The 20,270-nt window shown below is 42.2% G+C and overlaps 1 protein-coding gene across 1 annotated transcript in view; it reads right to left on the minus strand.

Moving 5' to 3' along the window:
• The window catches only part of RLF (rearranged L-myc fusion), a 62,102-nt gene that overhangs the window by 16,879 nt on the left and 24,953 nt on the right, over positions 1–20,270 (minus strand). The window contains exons 4-6 of the mRNA XM_019512069.1: positions 17,702–17,834; positions 8,839–9,041; positions 2,255–2,391 (exon numbers count right to left, since the gene is read on the minus strand). Of these exons, the coding sequence (XP_019367614.1) occupies positions 2,255–2,391; positions 8,839–9,041; positions 17,702–17,834 (473 nt within the window). The remainder of the gene's footprint in view (positions 1–2,254; positions 2,392–8,838; positions 9,042–17,701; positions 17,835–20,270) is intronic.

Consider the following 20,270-nt stretch of genomic DNA (forward strand, 5'->3'; position numbering starts at 1 on the left):
GCTGGACTCGTTTGAGTCCCATTTCTCTTTTTGGGGTTTTTGTTGTTCTCCCGCCCTGGCGGGGGGTCGGGCTAGAAGATCTACTAGGTCCCTTCCGACCCTTAATCTATGAATCTATGAATCTATGAATCTATGATTTGATTTGGATTCGGAGATTTGGCCACCGAATTGGGCTGAATCTCCACCAAATTGAATCGAGGACTGAAGCTTCGCACAACCCTAGTAACTGCCATGTTGGCATGCTCCTATAGCAATCAATGTGGCTAACCAACTGATACTTTAATCCTGAAACAGGCTTAAGAGTTGCAATATTTTTGCTATACTTGTAATTATGGAAGCAGCATAATTACTGAAGCAGTAAGATTACTGATGAGCTGTTCTGTATCATTTGATATCAACAGTTATACAGAAAAAACTTACGTCTATCTATACCTGAAGTAAGGACAGTAAAGTTAGGGCTGAATGTGGAATCCATCCAACCTTAGGGCATCTTACACACATTGTCACTTCAGAGGGAAGATGGCAGAAGCAGTGCCCAAAGATGTTATGCAAACTCTTCACAAAATGAAGTTGCACAGACATCTAACCCCCCTACTATTACACCCTTAACTGAGAAACATTATTTAATTGGATCATCTCTGGTTACTGAGAGTCAGGTTTTGATGTGGTTAGCATAAACTAGAAAAAAACTGACTAAATGCTGCTTATAAAAGAAGAGATTTATGCATTGGGTAAATATATCTGTTTGAGATCCCTGAAATAGCACGTCCAGCCTCAAGAGAGACCTATATTCAAGCAGTACATTTCTTGTCTGCCTGTCTTTCAGATGCCAACTGCTAAGTCAGCTGTTTGGTCTGCTTTGGTAAAGGCCATTCTCCTAATTAGTATCTGTACAGTTCCTTCCACAACAAACCTAGGGAGGCAGGAAAAAGTAACTTTAGGCTTTTTTTTTTTTTTGAGGAACCCCAAAAGCAAAAATTCTGATCCAGATGAAACACCATCCTCTGCCAACATAAAAAAAGAAAAGGTAAAAGAAGATTCTCTTGGATAAAGCGCTGTGTACGCGCTAGGCATTATTCTTCTAAATTTCCTCCCTCCATGACAATTTTTCCAATTTTCACATGCAAGGAAGACCTCAGTTTGCTCATCTATAAACAGGGATCAGAATGCTGACTTCTGGAGAAAGAAAAAGTCCACTAGATAGTATGAGCTTCAGTATGGATTACAGAAACTTAAGGACCCTGGGCATCTAGTTTTGTTGCTAGCTTGTGCTGATGTCTATACCTCCATGTCATCACTACCACTGCTATCTATGCTGGCTAGTTTTAAAACAGGAGCGGGTACCCAAGATTCAATTATACTTTCACTTCCTGTGTAGACATACCCTTCACAGGAATATATTATATTTTAAACAAGGTTCCCAAGAGAGCTATGTGCTTATTCTCTTCCTGAGAATGGGGAAATGGCCACTATTTCCCCATTGCCCAAACATGCAGAGATGGAAAGGCTGCATGTCATTTCCACGTATATAAGACACACAAATCTAGCTTTAAATTTTGGGGAATAAATGTTGCACTTGCAGTTTCTTCAAAAACTTAGTGCCAGCATTCTGCTTTCCAAATTCCCCCTATTTGAAATACAGGCTAACCTGAAGAAGTGTTTCTTAAAATGACACGGTGTTTAGGGGTGCACACTCACAGTATACTCATTCAAACTTGCATCTTCCATAGCAACCTATCAATTTCTTGTGGCTCTAATGGCTTGAGAAGCAGTTAAAAAGACAGCTGAATTAAACTGCTCCTCAACTTTAATCCTAGAGCAAGCAGAAGCTTGGGGAACACCAAACAGGCACTGCTTATAGGACATTTCCATGATCCCACTTCTGAATCAGGAGTCTCTGTACATGTTCACACTCCTAAGAACACCATGTAACCATGCACAGATTTTTTGGGGAGCGATTCGAGAAAGTGGCACTACTCTGAGAATTCTAGCTGGGTAGTTTCTTAAGGTTCCCCCCCTTTCTTTTATACTAATCTGAAAATACATAATCCAAAAAGTTAACTTATTAGATACAAATGGTATCTAATATACATATGGTTACAGAACTTATGAGAATCTGACATAACACCTATGTGATCCTGTTCATCACATCCTGCTGTAGGCTTTGATAAAATGTAAAAGTGACATTTTAAAAGGCAGCCTTTGTTGTTGCAATGTTGATAGACTATTCCTAAGAAATGGATGCATTACTTACCAGGAACAATAAACATTTGCAGTTTGAAGTTGATGAGTTAGGTATGTTGTACAAAGAATAAATGCCGTGTTATCTTGTCCCTCAGATTCCAAATTACATATGATGTCTAGTACTTCCTTGCAATCCACCTTTGCAATCTGTAAGAAAACACTTTCATATGAAAATGTACAGTCTGAGGTGTTAAAAAAGTTATTTACCTTAAAAACATATTTGACCTTCGCATTCTTTTTTCTACTTGCAAATATATTCATTTTCTTGTAGATGAGTGAACATTCGGGTGAAAAGAAAACAAAAATACTTAAAAAAAAAAAAAAAAAAAGAGTTCTGGAACAAGCTAGTTTTAAACATTTTCGTTACTGCCTAGGTCTCCTACCAGTTTGCAAGGAAAAATGTTAAAAAAGACAGGGTTCAGAAAAGGGTCACAAGAAACTACTCCAGTTCTGGGAAACCCTCTTTGCAGCAAGGCTCAGTAGCATTAGCTATTTAGTATTTCTGAAAGAAAGAAGACAGTTTGCAGCTTGGGATCAACAGGGAGATGATATTTTATACCAAAAGCCTCTAAACTGAAACACTGCAATTTTATATATTTTTGCCAGTTTTAGTGCACAGAATGGATGCTGAGATAGAACTACCAATCACCCCCTCCCTCCACTCACTGCATGCAAGCCAAGCTTTAAACTAAACAGACCGCATGGCATAGAAAGCCATGAGGGAGATACGTTAAGTACAGAGGACAGGCATGCATGCATTACCCCTGTTTTAGAGAAGCTAAGAGAACTGAGGCACGCAGATTAAAACTAACTTTTTGGAGAGGTCTGTTAAATTCTGAAGCTCCTCGGGAAATGCCTACTGCTTGATTTTTGGAGTATTCAGCATTTCTATGGGACTTTTCAATAACCCTCACTGGCTATAAAAAGTGCTGTGCACAAGAACAACCTGCTTTTTCAGCAGGAAGGTAAGGCCATTTGCCCAAGGCTACTCAGTGAATCAGTGACAAAGCAGGAGTAAAATTCAGGATCTCATGAATTATGTCTCTGTGCTTCTGCTTTCCAGTTATGTTGCCTTAACTAACGGAAGTAAGTGAACACCTGCAGTTGCTCATGGGCTGTCACTGTAGCTAAGTGCTATGTAATTCTGGAAATCGTGCCCCAGATGTCTCAAATTGGGGACAGTGAGGAAACAAGCACAACAACTGAAACAGATTTCAGCGATCTGCTCAGCACCATACAGAAAGCTCAAGAGAAACTAAGAATTTAGATTGAGCCAGTCTTTCTTTCTCTTCCTGGAATCCCTCGCATTATTCCAGGGTCCTTCCAACTTTGAGTCAATGAGATCTTAACTTCAGTTTCTCTCGCTCCTTACTCAGCCCTGATCTGTTCTCTGAGTATTATCTATTCATCTATGCACTGAATGCGACAGAGGGTTGTGAGGGGAGGAAATGGGGTAATAGATGGAAGCAGTATGCAATCACAATATATAAGCACAAAGAAGCCAATATTAAGGGGGGGAGGTTGCAAAGGCAGCTTTAAGTATGGCGTTTAACTTTTGAGAATTCGATATGGCAAATTTCAATATTCTCTTGAAATAGTTTTGCCAAATAAAAACTTTGTTCAGGCAAGTATCAGGTACTTGGATAAACGTATGCATTCATTTAGATTATTCCTGTGTAAGTGAAAAGCATATATCTTTACAACTGGATACATTGTGATCTTTTCATAATATACCCATTTTACCCCTCTACTTCTCCCTCCAGTTACTTCTATTGCATTTATTATAGAATGAGTGTTACTGTAACAGTAATGTCAAAGTTGAACTAACAGATGCATTTAATGAAAATCTAACATTTCCCAGATATTAGTGTGATTTTCCAGAATACTGAATATTTGTCTTGCCATGATTTCAAGTTGTGCTTAATTCATATACTGTTATGCTATTGTAAACAGTCAATGATCCAGAATCACCTTAAGCCTAAAACATTGTGACAAATTTTTACAAGAAAATATGGTTTTTATCATTTGATCAGTACATTTACTAACAGATCCTCTCTCTCAGCAGAAAGTGGCAAGCAAATCACTGGAACAGATGTACGGATACAATTGAGATAAAATATTTTATGGGTTTCTCAAATCTAGAATCCTGAACAGTTTTTTAATGGTAATGATGACAGACCCACATGGATGCCCCTATGGAAATAAGCATCCTTTGGCAACAAAAGGGAGTGGGGCTAAGGGAGATGGATACTGGCCTACAAAGGACAAGGCCCTGGATTCTCACCCTTGCCCCTTAGCACAACAGAAACTATTTTACTGTTCTATCACTTTTATGGAATGAGTATTAAAATGCAAGGTATAGAACAACCACTGGGGACAGCAGTCAGAATCCCAGGCCCTGTCCCTTTGAAGGGAATGTCCAAAGTACCCCATCTACAAGGCTACTAAGCTAGAAAGGGGAAAAAGGACCTCCCTTCTTCTCCACCAGGAAGCAACAGCTAGTAGCTTTTCTCTGACCACACAAACACCCACATGTAGGTAATCCTATTCCACCACTCAGTTTACATATCCATAATGGAGCATTCTGAGTATACTCAGCATGTATAGCCATAGTTGGAAATGGATATAACAATCTGGATAACTGCCAACCTGGTGTGCAAGGTTTTGCATAAGAACAGCATTCCATATGGTCTTGTACTACACTACTGTAACGAAGAGATGACGAAAACCTGATTTCAACAGCGATTACTCTCAAAATCTGCTGATGTTTTAAGTTTTACTGTTATTTTGCTGCCCAAAACATTAAGAAAAGAAAAAGTGGTTGAAAGTTTTACACAAGTCACATTTCCTGAAGTGTGGGAAGCTTGAAGGACTAAGCCACAACAGGAAGAAGATATGAACAATAAGATAACATTAACTATCACCAGCTAGGAATGCCGAGTGAGAGACTGCAATTTGTTCTATTTTCCTGAGCAAAACATTCAGAAATTGCATCCCTACACCTCTGCTTCATGGCTGTTCTTTCTAGGATTTCTTTTAAAGACAGAAACACGAGAAACAGACACATGCTTCTTCCAGGTCCCTCCCAGCACAATATTACCGCCTACTCTGCTCATTTGTTTAATCATAGGATCCTGAGACTATAGAACTCAATGGTCACTTTGGTTACAATCCCCAGAGCTTGTAAAAGGAAAGGGTCAGGACCCTACTAGTGATTCAGAGCTCCACCTACACTTACAGGTAGAGACTCCTGTTCAAATCTTTTAACATGACATTGATTTAATTCCTTAGCCAGAAGTTTTCAAGTTCTCTAGGAAAGCCAAGGGAAAAATATATTTTATCAATATTTCCAAAACTAAACAATGCTGCCATCCATTAAAACAGAATCTTATTAACTTTCCTGCAATAGCTTGATCTATAGAAGACTGAGAAAGAATAAGAGAGAAATGGTGATGTGTGGGGCAGCTGCGGAAGGAAGGGAAGCGGTCTCTCTTGAGGCACCGTAACTCGTGAATGTCTAATGGTTGTACTGGGGAAGCACAGGATGTACACAATGTCACAGATTTGTCTGATGAACCAGCTTATGCAAGACTTATAAGCACAATGGCTGACCTGGCCGGAAGCTACCCAGAGAAAGCAAGCAACATTTCTGCTCTCTCAAAAACAGGAAAGAAATGTTTTGTGCCTGGCATTCAATGAAACCAGCACATCTACCATCTTAAATCAATCTTCAGAGACAACCGAAGAAACAGTGACTAGCTTTAATTATTGCCCTCTTTAAGACTGTTTCTATAATGTTTTCTTAGGAAAGTATCTAAGCTGCTGGTTTTTCAGTCTCCAGGGTCTGAATATCCACATGTAATAACAGGTGCTAAATATTTTCTAAGCACCTCACAAGTGCTCCAATTGCTCTTCGCCTGTGGGAATCCCACAGGCTGTGCAGCGTCATCTTTCTATTCTGCTCTGGAAATTTTAAGTAGAGAAACAAGCAGAGAGAGATCAAGTGTGCCACTTGCTAAATGGTTAGAATGACATTATATGGAAATAATGAAAGAACATACAAATCTGTCATGAAACAGTGAATTTTGCTTTAGTGCCCAATCCCAACCATTTATCAGACCAACTAAACGGTTGGAAAAAAGTTCTTTGCAAGCTTTTGGGCATAAACCCCCTTCCCTTCCTCAGGCATTGGGAGACTGCTCCTGTTCTGAGTTCTTCAAGGTAGAAAAGAAGCTAGAGAGATTTTTAAAATAGAAGTCTGTGAAGATGCAAGTGAGTGGAAGTTTGGAAGACAAAGGGTAGAGATAGGAGGGGAGGGAAAAAGTGTAAAGGAATGCAGGTCCTCACACTTTTCCCTCCCCTTCCCCCCAGGCATTGGGACCTGCATTCCTTCACTTTTTTCTCTCCTCTCCTATCTCTACCCTTTGTCTTCCTAACTTCCACTCATTTGCATCTTCACAGACTTCTGTGCTTCTTTTCTACCTTGGAGAACTCAGAACAGCAGCAGTCTTCCAATGCCTGAGGGAGGGAAGGGTGTTTGCGCCTGAAAGCTTGCAGAGAATTTTTCCCCCACTATTTAGTTGGTCTAATAAAAGAGATCACATCTACCCAAAGAACCTTGTCTGCCTATGTCCTTAGACCAATGGGACTACAACCAACAACCCTGCAATCCCAACCATGGTTCTCTATGGATACTGTTATACCTGCTGATTTGTGATGAAGACTTTCAGCAAGTTATTCTGCAGGCCACTGCCACCACTGTGACCTTGTGTATTATTTGCTACACATTATTTGCAACTGGTTCTGAATGCACAAATTACATTTTCTCACTTTTAAGATGCTCATCACTGAAACATGAGTCTTACCCAAGTAGTTAATATTCACAACCTATGCAATATGAGTGCACTATCTCCATTTTACAAAGCGGGCAGAGGAATATATTATATTCAAAAGTATGCATTAAATTTTGCATGCCTACTTAGATGCCTAGGAGTTTTTCATTATTTTTTTCCATAGTATTCAGCATTATAGAGCTCATTATAAATGGGAGCTCTGCTTTGAGTACATAAACTGTTGGTAATTTTTTTTTGAGATTTCTCAGTTGGTCTAATAAAAAGGTATCATTTCTGAACCAACAGTCCTGGAGTTTTTGCATTTCTTAACAGTTGGCTCAGCACTTTCACAAATCAGACACATCTCTGGCATACTTGACAGCAACTGCAGAAGTCCCCCTGGGAGTGGCTTTGCACTGGGTTTCAGGTTTAGCATTTGCTAGTGGAAGCAGGCAAATGGGGCACATTTGAGAGAATCCTTCTGTTGGAACGCCAGAGTTAGTTTGTATCACATTCCTAGTGAGCCAGGACTAAGAGGGGATGAGACGGTATGTTTTACAGAAGTTTACCAGCCGAACAATGGTGAGACTCAAGAATCTTCAGCTGTAAACCAGATTCTGCAACAGGGTACTCTTATGGACACAGTATTTTTCCTATTTCTTACTAGAGTGATTACACTGGAACATAAGGAGAAGAGGAAACTCTTGGACCAGATCCTGTCCAGCCAGTCACAAGCAGTTACATAACTGCCATTTCTCTAAAAAGGCCCACAAGACTATCCAATCTCTCTCCTCTAACACACCACAACCATAAACTATCTTCCAACAATCTTAAGATCTGTAGTACCAATCACCCCCGCCCCCGCAATAAAACACCAGAGTTTTCAAAAGCCAAGATGTACAGGCAGTCCTCGGCTTGCAACGTTTTGCATTTACAATGTTTATAAATTGACACCGTTTCAACTTTATGACCTCAGTTTCGACTTTACAACGCTTTACAATGCTTGATCCAATGCGACGCCATGTCAGCGAACAAGTTCGCTGCGTCGCTCATCTCCCTGGAGAACATCTGTGCAAACTTCCTTGGACACTTTCTTTAAGAAAGCAGACAAGACCCCAGAAAAACCTGCAGCCAAGACTCCTGAGAAGACTCCAGACAGGACACGACTGCCAGGCAGCTGCGGTTGGTCTGAGCTCAGGGCTAGTGTCAGAGTCGCCTGCTCCTCTCTCTGCTTGTCTTATATTTGAGTAAACATGGTAGTATATTTTTTTTTACTCTACTGAGTAAATAAAATAGAAGAAAAAAAATCCATAAACAAATTCCATATAAAACAAAATTATTTTTGATCAAAGAAAAGTTTAGGTCACTAAGAACATCTGATCCCGAAGTTACTCAACTTTTCCACTTTTCTGGTTGTTACCAGAACAGTAACTTTATTTACTTGAATTAGAAAAGGTTCAGTGTTACCAACAAAAAAGAACACACTGAAGGGCAGACTCAGGTTTAAAACTTAAGACACTGGGAAATTTCAATAGTCACAAACTTATCACGCAGACTCTCTGCCCCCAATCAAAACACAAGTTATGAAGTATAACTTATACATGTCTCTAGCAGTAATTAAAAATATGTTCTGACTGTAAGCTACAGAATCTTTATACCAGTTTTAAAATTCTGCTGCAATTACTATCTTTTCTCTATATACCCAGTTTTTAAAAAAAATGCATCTGATAATCCTTAACATGTGCACGGTTTTATTACTAACCTCCTTAATGGAGTCTTCATTAGGCAGCATAGAGCACACACAAGTGATGTAAGCCTGACGAAAAGATGAGGCATTTGGAATTTCTGGAGAATCTGCACACAATTTTGATAAGGCTGTAGCTTGTGGGATGCAGTTTGACTTCATCAAATGTTTTATTCGCATCTGCAGAAAGGAAGGTCCTTCTCGTGTAATCAATTTATTAGCTAGGAACAGAAAAAACAAAACCAAACTTTTGAGAACACACAAGTTTCACTAGTTTACAACCGGCACTTATCTGAAGTTGTTCTAGCGTATTCATACAATCTTGATATAAAAAGGAACTGGGTGATGCATGGTCAATATCTGGAAAAGAGCTTCTTGTGAAACTCTAGATGTCAGCAACTCCAGCATATTGTTGGGAATACTAGCAGATATGCCACTGCTTAGATGCTGTAATGCTTTGAACAGAATATCAGAGAAAAAAATTCAGCAGTTGTGCTATTTCTATCTTCATTTTCTGTATTTTCATATTTTTACCGTGACTAGAAGACCAAGCTCAATAAAATAAAACCAGACAGAATAGATGCGTTAAAAAAAGTTTAAAAACTACCCAAATAGACAAAATATGTTTTTTAGTAAAATGTTACTTTTTGTGATTCTTTACAGATTCCAAATATATTAGGCACACATTTTAAACCTACTTAATATTAAACGACTGATTTTTCTTACCCCAAAACATCTGGCAATACTGTTACCAACCATAAGGGTACAAAGTAATCTTAAGTAACAACACTATTTTCATTAAAAGATTAAACAAAATTTAAAAAATACCAAAACAAACAAACCACAAACACACATCACGCCTCCCCCTTTAACTTTTGGTGACAGAACTATTTTTATTCATGCTAAAGAATAACCTGGTTGAGAACTTCAGACTGGCTTACTTTGGTTTCCCAATGAAGAATTTGTTCTTGCTGTATTTAAATAACTGGTAAATGAATGAAGTGATGGCACTATTTTTACATTCAGAAAAATAAAGCACTTTTACCCAGAGCTGCATGAACATCTATGGACTGGTCTTTGGACAAGTGCATAATCCATTGGTTTCCCAAACCTTGACTTATTTCTGAATGCCCAAGATTCTGCACAAAAAAAAAAAATCCCCATACGTGAAGTAAGTCTCCTAGGACAACAGAAATGTATACTGCACATCTTTGCTCTCAACAAAGGGAGAGTGTACTCCATTCAACTGCATAGCCTTACACCCAAAAAAAGGTTATGCATTTATGTGGCTTATGTACTTAAATTGGCACGTAGACTACTAGAGCTTGCTACAATACAAGCAATAGTCACCGTGTTATGCATTAAGCAAATTCCGTACTTGTCCACCATGTGAATAAGAGTATGGACAAATATTCCTTTAAAGTGCTTCAACTCTTGCTCTGATATGAAGTGCTTCAGCATTGTACAGACATGGTTTATGTTGCGGCCAAGCTCTGCAGCTAGGTAGCTTGAGAGAAGATATTTTAGGATCTCTTTCAGCCTGAGTCTCCAGAGGCCCCTAGAGACTGCTGAGTGGAGAGGAGTGTGTCCACTGGCTGTCTGTACCCCCAGCTTGTGACAAGCCTGCACTGCCATTGAAGGCCTGGTCAGTTCCAGAGGTGCGACGATCACCCCGAGGAGCTAGGAACAGCTGCCTACCACCTCTGTTCCCTGCAGTCTCCGATTGAGCAGACCCAGAGGTGATATCCTTCTTATTCAGCATGGGGTGGCGAGTCATGGCCTACATGGGTATGCTTTGCATCCTCTTCCAGTTCATGTACCTGGTGGCAAGGCAACACAGGACCATTGGAAAGGTTTCCCCTTGAGATGTACTACCTGCTCTGCACCACCAACTGCAGGGTGACTGATGATGACTCCATACAAGACATAACAGAGAACAGCCCTCTTGTGAATGGGACAACCTGCAGACCATGTATGAGAACTTCTGGGACAGGGAGAAGAGAGGCAGCTGGTAGGAGCAACACAGTCTAGGGGATATGGGATGATAAGCATTAGCAGTAGAATCTGAGAATGAGCTGTGCCACCTTCATGAAGAGCTGTGCAAGGCACCAGCATGATGGCACCCTTCACTGTAAACAGTGCCTGACTATTGCCATCTGGTACAGGATCAGCGACTTTGGGATGAGCTGGTCTATAGCAAGATCATCCACGCAAGAGGCGTGCCCATCATAGCTCAGAGTATATCAAATACAAGGGCTATTTTATTATGCTGCCAGGTATCACGGACCACCATGGACAACTTACTCATACGAACACCATTTAGCTGGATACAAGGGTATTTAGGAACTGCAGCATGACGACACAGGGGGAGTTTGCTGGTAGAGTTGCAGGCAGAGGTGAAAGGCATAAACAAATTCCCCTTTACTGCTACTTGGCAAACACAGAGTATCTGCTCTTCATGTGGCTTGCGGAGCCTTACACTAGGCATGTGGATTCCAGGAAGGACCTTTTTTAACTAGTGGCTAAGCAGCTGCTTCAGGTTCATGAAGTGCACCTTTGGGTACCTTGAGTGCCCTCCCCTCCCCCTTCACCCCCCCGCCAAGCACTAGTAGTGTGCCTGGATGCCTCTTACTGCAAGCTGCCTTGGATAGTTATTTCTATCTGTATTCTCCACAACTTCTGCAAAGCCAAGGGGGGAGCCTTTCTGGAGGACTAGGCAGAGAAAGCCTGGCAGCTTGAGAACCATTATGCTGCAGCAGAGGCCAAGCCTTTATGACACAACAACCATCTGGGCATTCGTTTTCATCAGTGACACTCTGGCTATCTGCTTTCTGCAGTGCTGGGCTGCAGAGCAAGAGGACCTAAGCAAGTGAAGATTGAAAAGCATGGGGCAGATCCAGCAATGGTTTTGTGAGCCTAAAGAACTTTTTATTCAGCAACAGAAACAGTCAAGAACTTGTGTTTTATTAAGAGAACAACAAAAATGTACTTTACAAACCGCGCCGGGGGGGGGAATGAAGGGTGCTTTTTCAACTGTTGGGAAGGGGAGGGGCATGGCAGACAGTCAAACTATACCCTGTCACTACTGAGGCCTCAACAGATGCCTCGGGAGGACTGGGGTGCAGTGGCATGGCAGCATGCCACCACACTGACTGGAAGGGTTAGAGAGATTCAAGTCTCAAGTTGCTGCTCCCTCTACTGATCAGAACTGTCACAGAGTCTGTGATGCAGGGGAGTTTCTCCAGACCCCAACACCATGAAGCACAGGCTTTTGAATTTGAGTTAGTGTGGGGATAGGTGCTGGGGGTCCCAGTACTACAGAAGCAGAGGCATGGAAGGGCTATGGAAAGCCACATCCAGAGTGTGGTTGGGAATATGACTGCATTAGTTAACCAAGGACCTGATCTCTGGCCTGCTGTGAAGACAGAGGGCAGCTCTCGGCATCGCAAACTGGAGAACAAAATGCATGACCAGAGGATAGGAACTGAACCCCATGGAGTAAAGATCTTGTTCTGGGTAAGGATTTGGTGAGAATACAGGGGTAACCCTACCACAGCTGGAGGTTGGGCTGGCTGGAGGCGGAGGACAGAGGGTGTTCCCAAGGTACTGCTGTCAGTAGTTTACAGGGCTACTGCTGGTGAGGACATGAAGGAAGAAGGCTGCTGCTAAAAACCTTATCCCAGAGACTGGCTGTATCACCGAGGCTTGGAGGAGGAAGCTGTCCCCACAATACATCATCGAGGGAAAACGATGACACTGGCAAGACACTGATCCTGACCGAGGAAGGTACCGACCATGAAGTTTTCTGGTAGAGGCTGCTGTAAATTATTCTAACCCTGTTGAGAATACCGCTGGACCCATGATTGCAGCGGGAGGTTCAGCTCATGCTGCAGAAGGAGGACCTAAGCTTGTGCTGAGGGGCAAAGTTCTCTGAATGTTCTCCACCTGCCTGCTGAGCATAGGTATGAGACAGTCTACTGGCTGTCTCTCAGCCTGGAGGGTGTCCACCAGCATCTCCAGTCTGCCTTGCCATGCCCATAGACTCTCATTGCTTCTGGCCTGGAACACACCTGCGTGTCTTGCCTGAATCATGCCCCACCTTATCAGGTCAGTGCAACGGTCCTGGTGCAACTCCATTCTGGCCCTCCATTCCTCTGCAGCAGCAGCCGCCCTCCTTTCTGATTTTGTAACCAGATCAATCAGCATCTCTCCTCCAATCACTTTCTCCTCCAATACTATGAAACTCTGCACCGCAGTTTTGGGCTGGGGAATCTCTCCACCTACTACAGTGGGAGCTCCACTTGCAGCAGGTGTTGACCCTGAAATGACAGCAGGGAAACAATGGCCTTTTGTTAAACTGCTGTGACATGAGGATAATGATGAACTCCCCAACTCATCTACACATTCCATCTCAGGAGCCTCTCCACTTCTGCTTCCAGCTGCTGAGATACTAAGTTCCCAAGCCCAAGTGCTCCAGGACAGGGAAAATGACAGCCCTTCCCACCCTCCAAAACCTGGCCTAGGATGCTATTTCTGGGCCCCTGATAGCGTTGTAATATACTGGGAGGTCCAGAGACAGGGCATGAGAAGTATGGGCATAGCCAGCTCCCTGGGTCTGGGCCCATACTGTATATTCTCTCCAGTATCTCCCCTAATTTTGCAAGTTGTTTTCTTCTGTAGAGACATCTATCTGTTCTGCATGACCATGACCCAGATGGACACTGTTCTGGACAGCTCTACAGACTCCCACAGACATGCAAGGGGCCAGCTCTGATGCACTGGAAATTCAGTGCAGAGCAGACTCGATTAATCAGGTGCTTAATTAGTGTGGCTCACTTATTAAAGCGCCCCCCGAAGCACATGTAAAAATGCCCTGTATGTGCTCCTGAGTTCTTGAAGATGGTTCTGCCCAAGGATCCTGCCTCCTCAAGAGGACAAGCCCATTTTGGTGGCTTTATAGAAAGGAGAAATCTTCCTTTCAACATGACATCCCAGCAGACATTGCATCTCCAGAGGAAGTTGCAGTGCCTGTCCCCTAACAATGAGGAGTAAATAAAGAATACCACTGACTCCTTCCTGGCCTAGGAAGCCCAGTGAAAAGGGACAGGGGGGCGGGGTGGGGAGGAGATCGAGAAGGGAAGGGAAAAGAAGCCTGTTTTTCTATCACCTGAGAAAGGGAGGAGGGGGAGAAGAGGAAGGGGTAATTCACCTCTTCAGAGGCACAAAACAAAGTGCTAAGCTGCCCACTGGTGAATTACCTGGTAACTGTCCCTTAAGTCCATAAATACCAATCTGGAAAGGGCAGAACAGTGAATGTCCACAGGTGGACTGCAGCCACCTTGATCACTTAGTTGTTCCACTCCGAGCATATCTAGTTCCTATTATGGTCAGGAGGTGGTGTTAATTTCCTTGGTGCTAGCTAGATGCAGACACCAGACTCCCAAAGAGGAGGATTGGTGGGCATGAATGCACACCCTCCTAAACTCTCAAGGCCAACTCTCCACTCCCCCACCAGCTGTTACTGGAACTCCACCCTTGAATATTACCAAGCAAAATATTCCCCTTTCCCACCTTCCTGCAACCTGAAGCCATATTTTCACATGCAGGTATATTTAGGGTTCCCCATATCAATATGCAGTGACAATGTAGACTCCCACCCCAAAGAAGCCTGAAGATGCTGTGGAGATGGGGGGAGGGGAAGGAAAGCCACTGATGCTGTCCATGTGCTGCAGTGGTGCATCTTACCTGATGGCTGGGTGGCCATTTATGCTGTCTATGTCTCAAATATTGGAGGAGGACTGGCTTGTTGCAGACAGCCACTGGAGAGGGGAAAATGCTTTGTTGGTAGAGGTGGGAGGATGGTTGGCAGGACTGTGAACAGGCAGTTGGCTGTGAGAATGAGGGGATAGTCGGGCATGTTGCTGACTGGCCGGGCTGGCATGAGGATGAGGGACAGTCAGCTGGGAAGGGCCAGGCAGGCTGATATCAGTGGCATCAGAGCAACCACATCTGGACAGCCTATTTTGGGATTACCAATCAGAAGGGACTCCCCACAGATATCCTCTCTCCCGTGTCAGAGCCAGGGACTGGAGGGGTCCTCCTGCTCCTGCCTGTCAGTTGCTGCCAGCCAGAATCGGCAATGGCAGCTAGCAGGCACAAGTCACCTCCCACAACCAAACTAGTGTCATGGGCCTTCTTACACTGCACACCTTCAGTACTTTGTTTTGGCATAGTACTAGTGCCAGTCGTAGTTGTGTCCCCAAAATGCTGTTTCAGGAGATATGCTTGTAGACAGCCTAGTTGGTGTGGCTCATCCTCACTGAACACCAAGTGTTTCCATATCACCTGGGGCACGAAATTCAATACCTCTGCCTGCCTGTAGTCCACTACCTTGAGAACACATAAGAGGGTAGTGCTGCTGACGTAGTTGCTGACATGCTCCGAAAGGTCCTCACCACTCTTCAGTTACAGGAGAAGTCAAGTCTTTTGGGTAGAGGGGTCCAGCAAAACAAAGGCATGACATGCTTTTCCACTTAGCTGTAAGTATGTGAGGTCACATGCCAGCCAGGTCCTGTGGCCCTACAGCAGCAGAGTTCAGCATCATAGAAGCAGGTCTTCAGATCAGTAGGGTGGAAGGGCACGCAAAGCATTGTGGAAAGCCAGAAGACTGATCAACTCCCTATTGTACTCTGTCGAAGGGTAAACATGAAGTGTTTCACAGTGAAATGCTTCAAAGTTGTTTTAACCTGGGTCATTTCTGAGGAAGAAAGGCCCGATTTGAAGCATTCTCTAAAAGCACTTGAAGCACTTTAAATGCTACATCTGTCCATACCCTAAAAGTGAAGTGCACTGTGTCTACATTTTGTCCAACTTGCCAAACATTATTGCATTGTAAACTTATTTTTGTCATCCCACTTGCACTGAATTCTGATATATTTCCACATTTACTTGTTCTGTTAAAAAGAGGTTTTCATCAGAAAAGGAACCAGACAAATCTTAGACACCACAAGGAATTCTCAAATTGATTAAGGATTCCTTTCCTCACCCTGGCTACCACTTTGAAATGGGTGTTCCTTGAATTGTTCAATCAGAAACAAATGACAACATCAAAAACCAGAACACTGAGTGCATTATAGGACATAAGAGAATTCAGTTTTGATTACAGTATTGGGTAATTATGACTCCAAGACAAAGCAAGCTCAACGATGTGTTGGAAATAGAAGTAAATACCTCACAGAAGTTTGAAGTGTTATGAACAGTACTGCCTGTGAAGGTGCAGATCTTGTCATTTTTGTGTTTTATAACATCAGGATAGGTATACCTCAGCTCCATCCTAATCATCAGCTAATGCAATTTGCTCCACTGAAACACTGAAGTCTACTGCCTGAAAGGGGCAGCAGCATTTCTGTTTAGGCAATCCTGAGAGAGCCAACTAAATTTTGTGGCACATTATCCTGCTACTTTCTCTCTGCTCCACAGATGCTAACAACCCTCTATCCTTTTAATGGTCTTGATGTTTCACACTAGTCAGACTAGCTTCACTTCTGAAATATTGTTGCCTGTTAGCCATTCTTGGTAGTCTCTCTTCTATTTCAAAGCTGTGCAGAATGTTTTGAGCTCTAGCTAAAGGTCTTAATGTGCCCCAATTACCTGTGGGAGCACATTTCTCACAAGAAAACCACTCTCTCTCCAATCTCTCAGTCCTGATCCTCAAAGGAAACTTATAAAACACTTCCCAGAGATGAGCCTATGAACTCCACTTCATCAACCTCCTGGCTACTAAAAATCATGGGACTAAATATAGACATTGGATTTATGACACGTTATAACCTGCCTGACATCTGACTCCCCAGGTATCTCTCCACTATTCATTCCCTACCCCCAGCCTGTCTCTCACCCATTGACTCCTCAATCTGCATTTTCACCGACTACCTGTCTTGTATGCAGACCAGCCCAGCCTCTGGCTTCTTTACTTTTCATTCCATCCAGAAAGAGCACACACCAACTGCTGAAAAACTTCCTTAGCCTGACGAAGGGTTTTTTAGTCTGCAAGCTTGCTTAATAATGGTTTTCCAACTATTTAAGTTGGTTTAATAAAAGATACCAGATTCACCCAAAGAACCTTGTCTGAATAAGAAACATGCATTTAACTATAATGACTACAGGATCAAATGACAACATCTTTTGATTATTTTGACTATATTTTGCCTAGTTGTTTTTTATAGTACATATATTAATTTAGGAAATTGACACACATTCTAATAGTTTTGTTTCTGCTTTGATCTTAAACAGAATAATACAGTGCTAACCCCCAGCACATTAGCAAAACATCTAATTTTCTTTAACTGGAAAAAAACAAATGTTGTGCTTTATGTGATGATGTGTTATCCTATCTTCACCCCCCCCTTTTAAAATCCTAGATCCATGTGGCCTTTTCTGTATATCTTAAATCAGCAATAGCACATATGCCCAATTACTTCTTTTGTTTCACTTATTTCCAATTTCTGCTTAAAACTGACACATCTATGCCAGATGACCCACTCTAAACAGCAAAAGGAAAGATACCCCATTTTGATAGGACACTTGTCTGGCAGACTATTTTTTATAATGGAGTTTCAAAATATCCAGAAATGTATTGTTAAAACAGGCCAGAGAGAAATGCAGTAGTGCAGATGGATTACTGAATATGGTGCCAGAGAGTCTGTTTCATGATAAATCTGGATTAGCAAATGATTAGCAGTGAAAATGGCATCAAGGGAAGTCTTAACCAATTCTATACTAATAGTAAGTTTAAGCAAACAATCCTTGCCCACAGCCAAAACAATAATTGAGTTAAGTCACAGAACATCATGTTATACAGCATCAGAATCTCAATTCTTACCTTCCTCTGTGTCTACTGGCTGCTGAGACAGAATCTTAAGAAGAACTGGATTTTTCCATACTCCTTCCTTAGTGATGTCAACCAATATTTGGAGGTTATTATTCCCAAATTCCAGTAAAGCATCATGTGATTCCTATAAAAGTAAGAAACCCAAGATCCATTACCACTGTAAGGTAAACTTTAAGACTAATTTGGGAAAGAGACTACCAATTATACAACTAGAAAACAATTTCAACACCTTTCAGCTACATCATGGTCATCCGTAATGCTTTATTTCTGTATCAATTGACTCATCACGAAGTTTTTTTGTCAAATTTTGGGTATATTCTGGGACAAGCTTACCTAAATTCTACAGCACTGAGAATCTGACAGAAGTTTTTATCAAGTCAGATAGAAAAACAGTAACTATGGTAAACCCTGTGCTATATGTTTTCATGTTAAAATGAACATGTATATTGTTTCTAGCATGCCACCTTTTTCTCTCATTTCAACAGATTCATAGAAGCTTAACTTTGGAAGAAGCCGAGAGGACAGCTGAGACATTTTTTGCTTGACAGAGTGGTGCAGTTTGGGGAAGTATGTGGGGGTTTGTTGTTGTTGTTTTATTTTATAAGAGTCTTGGAAGTTTCTCATATTAAATCAGTGAAAGGCTATTAAAAATCATAGAATCATAGAGTTGGGTCAGAAGGGATCTTGTAGATCTTCAAGTCTGACCCCCTGCCTGGGCAGGAGAAAAAACTGGGCTCAAATGATCCCAGCTAGGTAGGCATCAAGCCTTCTCTTAAAGACCGCCAGGACAGGAGCCACTGTTGATCGTTAAGGGTTAAAAACATTCTACTGAGATAAGATGGGCCAGTCTATATTTCAAAGATGACAGCTATTTACCCAGCAGTATTTTTGGGAACTTTTATCAAGGTGGATCCTACTATAGGTGCACGTGTGACTCAAGCACACTATGAGAGTCTTCTGAATACCGATGCCCTCTAACCCACAAGTTGAACTTTTTATCTCCTTGCACTTCCTTGAAAAGAGTTACGAATGGAATAGTACGTATTCTTGTTTCCTCACAATCTGAGACTCAAACTAGCTGAAAATCCCAACAGTAAGGATGGAGGTCACACTGACCACAAAAATGAGTGACTGCAGATTAAGCAGCCATTCTTCCTTCAGGTATAGGTTCCACTGCAGGTGACTGAAGGCAGTACTCCTGAGGAGTACTATTAATGGCCACCACTCACCCAACACCATGTTTCCCAGCCTGTGGGGAGCCCCACAGGGTAAACGCAAGGGCTCCATGGGCACCCCCGTTCTAGAACATTTAGGCAAATCCTACATCTTCTAGGGATCTGCTCCATTGCTTCTGTAAATGCTCCAAAAACTTGACCCCAATACATCCCTGCTTTAAGGTTTTTGTTCCCAACACCCTCCATAACATTAACTATCTTCCCAACCCCCAACCAAGCTTTTGAGTTCCAGACACCAAGCCAATTCCTTTGGGACCTGAGATGCCACCAAGACTGTGTCCATCTGGAGACTGAAATAAGTAGATGGACCTGAATTACTCTTCTGACTTTACTGACAAGTAAATTAAGCATTCTTCACTTCTGCACCCTCCCACAAAAGCCTCACGTCCCTGAAGAAAGAGAAGGGTAAGACAAGGAAGAGACTAGATAAGCTGTGAGTAAAAAAATTAAATGCCCACTTGTCCAACTTAATAGTAAACTAAATATGAGGAGGAGGAGCAAGGCAGCTCTTGAAAGCGGTGGTAAGCTCAGATCAAATCCATTTTAACTTTTGCTTGCATCAAACCCACCACCTTGATAGTGTCAAGCGAGCACGAGGCACAGACATTCCTTCTAGAGTTACAGAATCATAGAAAATGAGAGTTTGCAGGGACCTCAGGAGGTCATCTAGTCCAACCCCCTGCTCAAAGCAGGACTATCCCCAATTAGATCATCCTCGTGAAAATGCTTCCATTAATACTGGAATTGTTACCTGCTGTAAATAGGAATCCCCACTGATAGTTTGGAGATACTGCACTACGTGCACAGCAGGCATTCAAATGGCAAAAGCCATCCATAAACAAAGGCTTGACTATTTTTTCTCCAAGTTTTAGGTACAGAATAAGGCACAGCAAATCCATGGTGAAAAAAAGCATGCATTGTAAAATATATTGCTGCTCTTATCCTAACCATACTCTTAAGCAGCAACTGACACCAAATCTGGTACAGAAGACCACAAAAGTAACAGCATTGCTGTTTTATTTTTGCTTCTAGGAACTTTATAAAATCCATAGAAACAGCCTAAACATCAGAAATAAGAGTCAAATTTATATTTTGAACGCTTCAACACAACACAACTTCATTGGGCTGACAAAAGTATAAGACAATAGGTAGGGATCACTGATAAAGATTTTTTGGCCGAGACCGATGTCTGATTATTAGCCAACCATATTGGACGACACTGATCCAATTGCCGATATGCAGCCCAGCAGCTTGGAAAGCAGCGTCCAGCCAGTAAGCTGGGTGGGGAGAGGGGGGAACAGATCGAGCTGCCCACAGTGAGGGAG

Source organism: Gavialis gangeticus, unplaced genomic scaffold, assembly GCF_001723915.1.
Source record: "Gavialis gangeticus isolate Ggan-Ray unplaced genomic scaffold, GavGan_comp1, whole genome shotgun sequence".
Lineage (NCBI taxonomy): Eukaryota > Metazoa > Chordata > Crocodylia > Gavialidae > Gavialis > Gavialis gangeticus.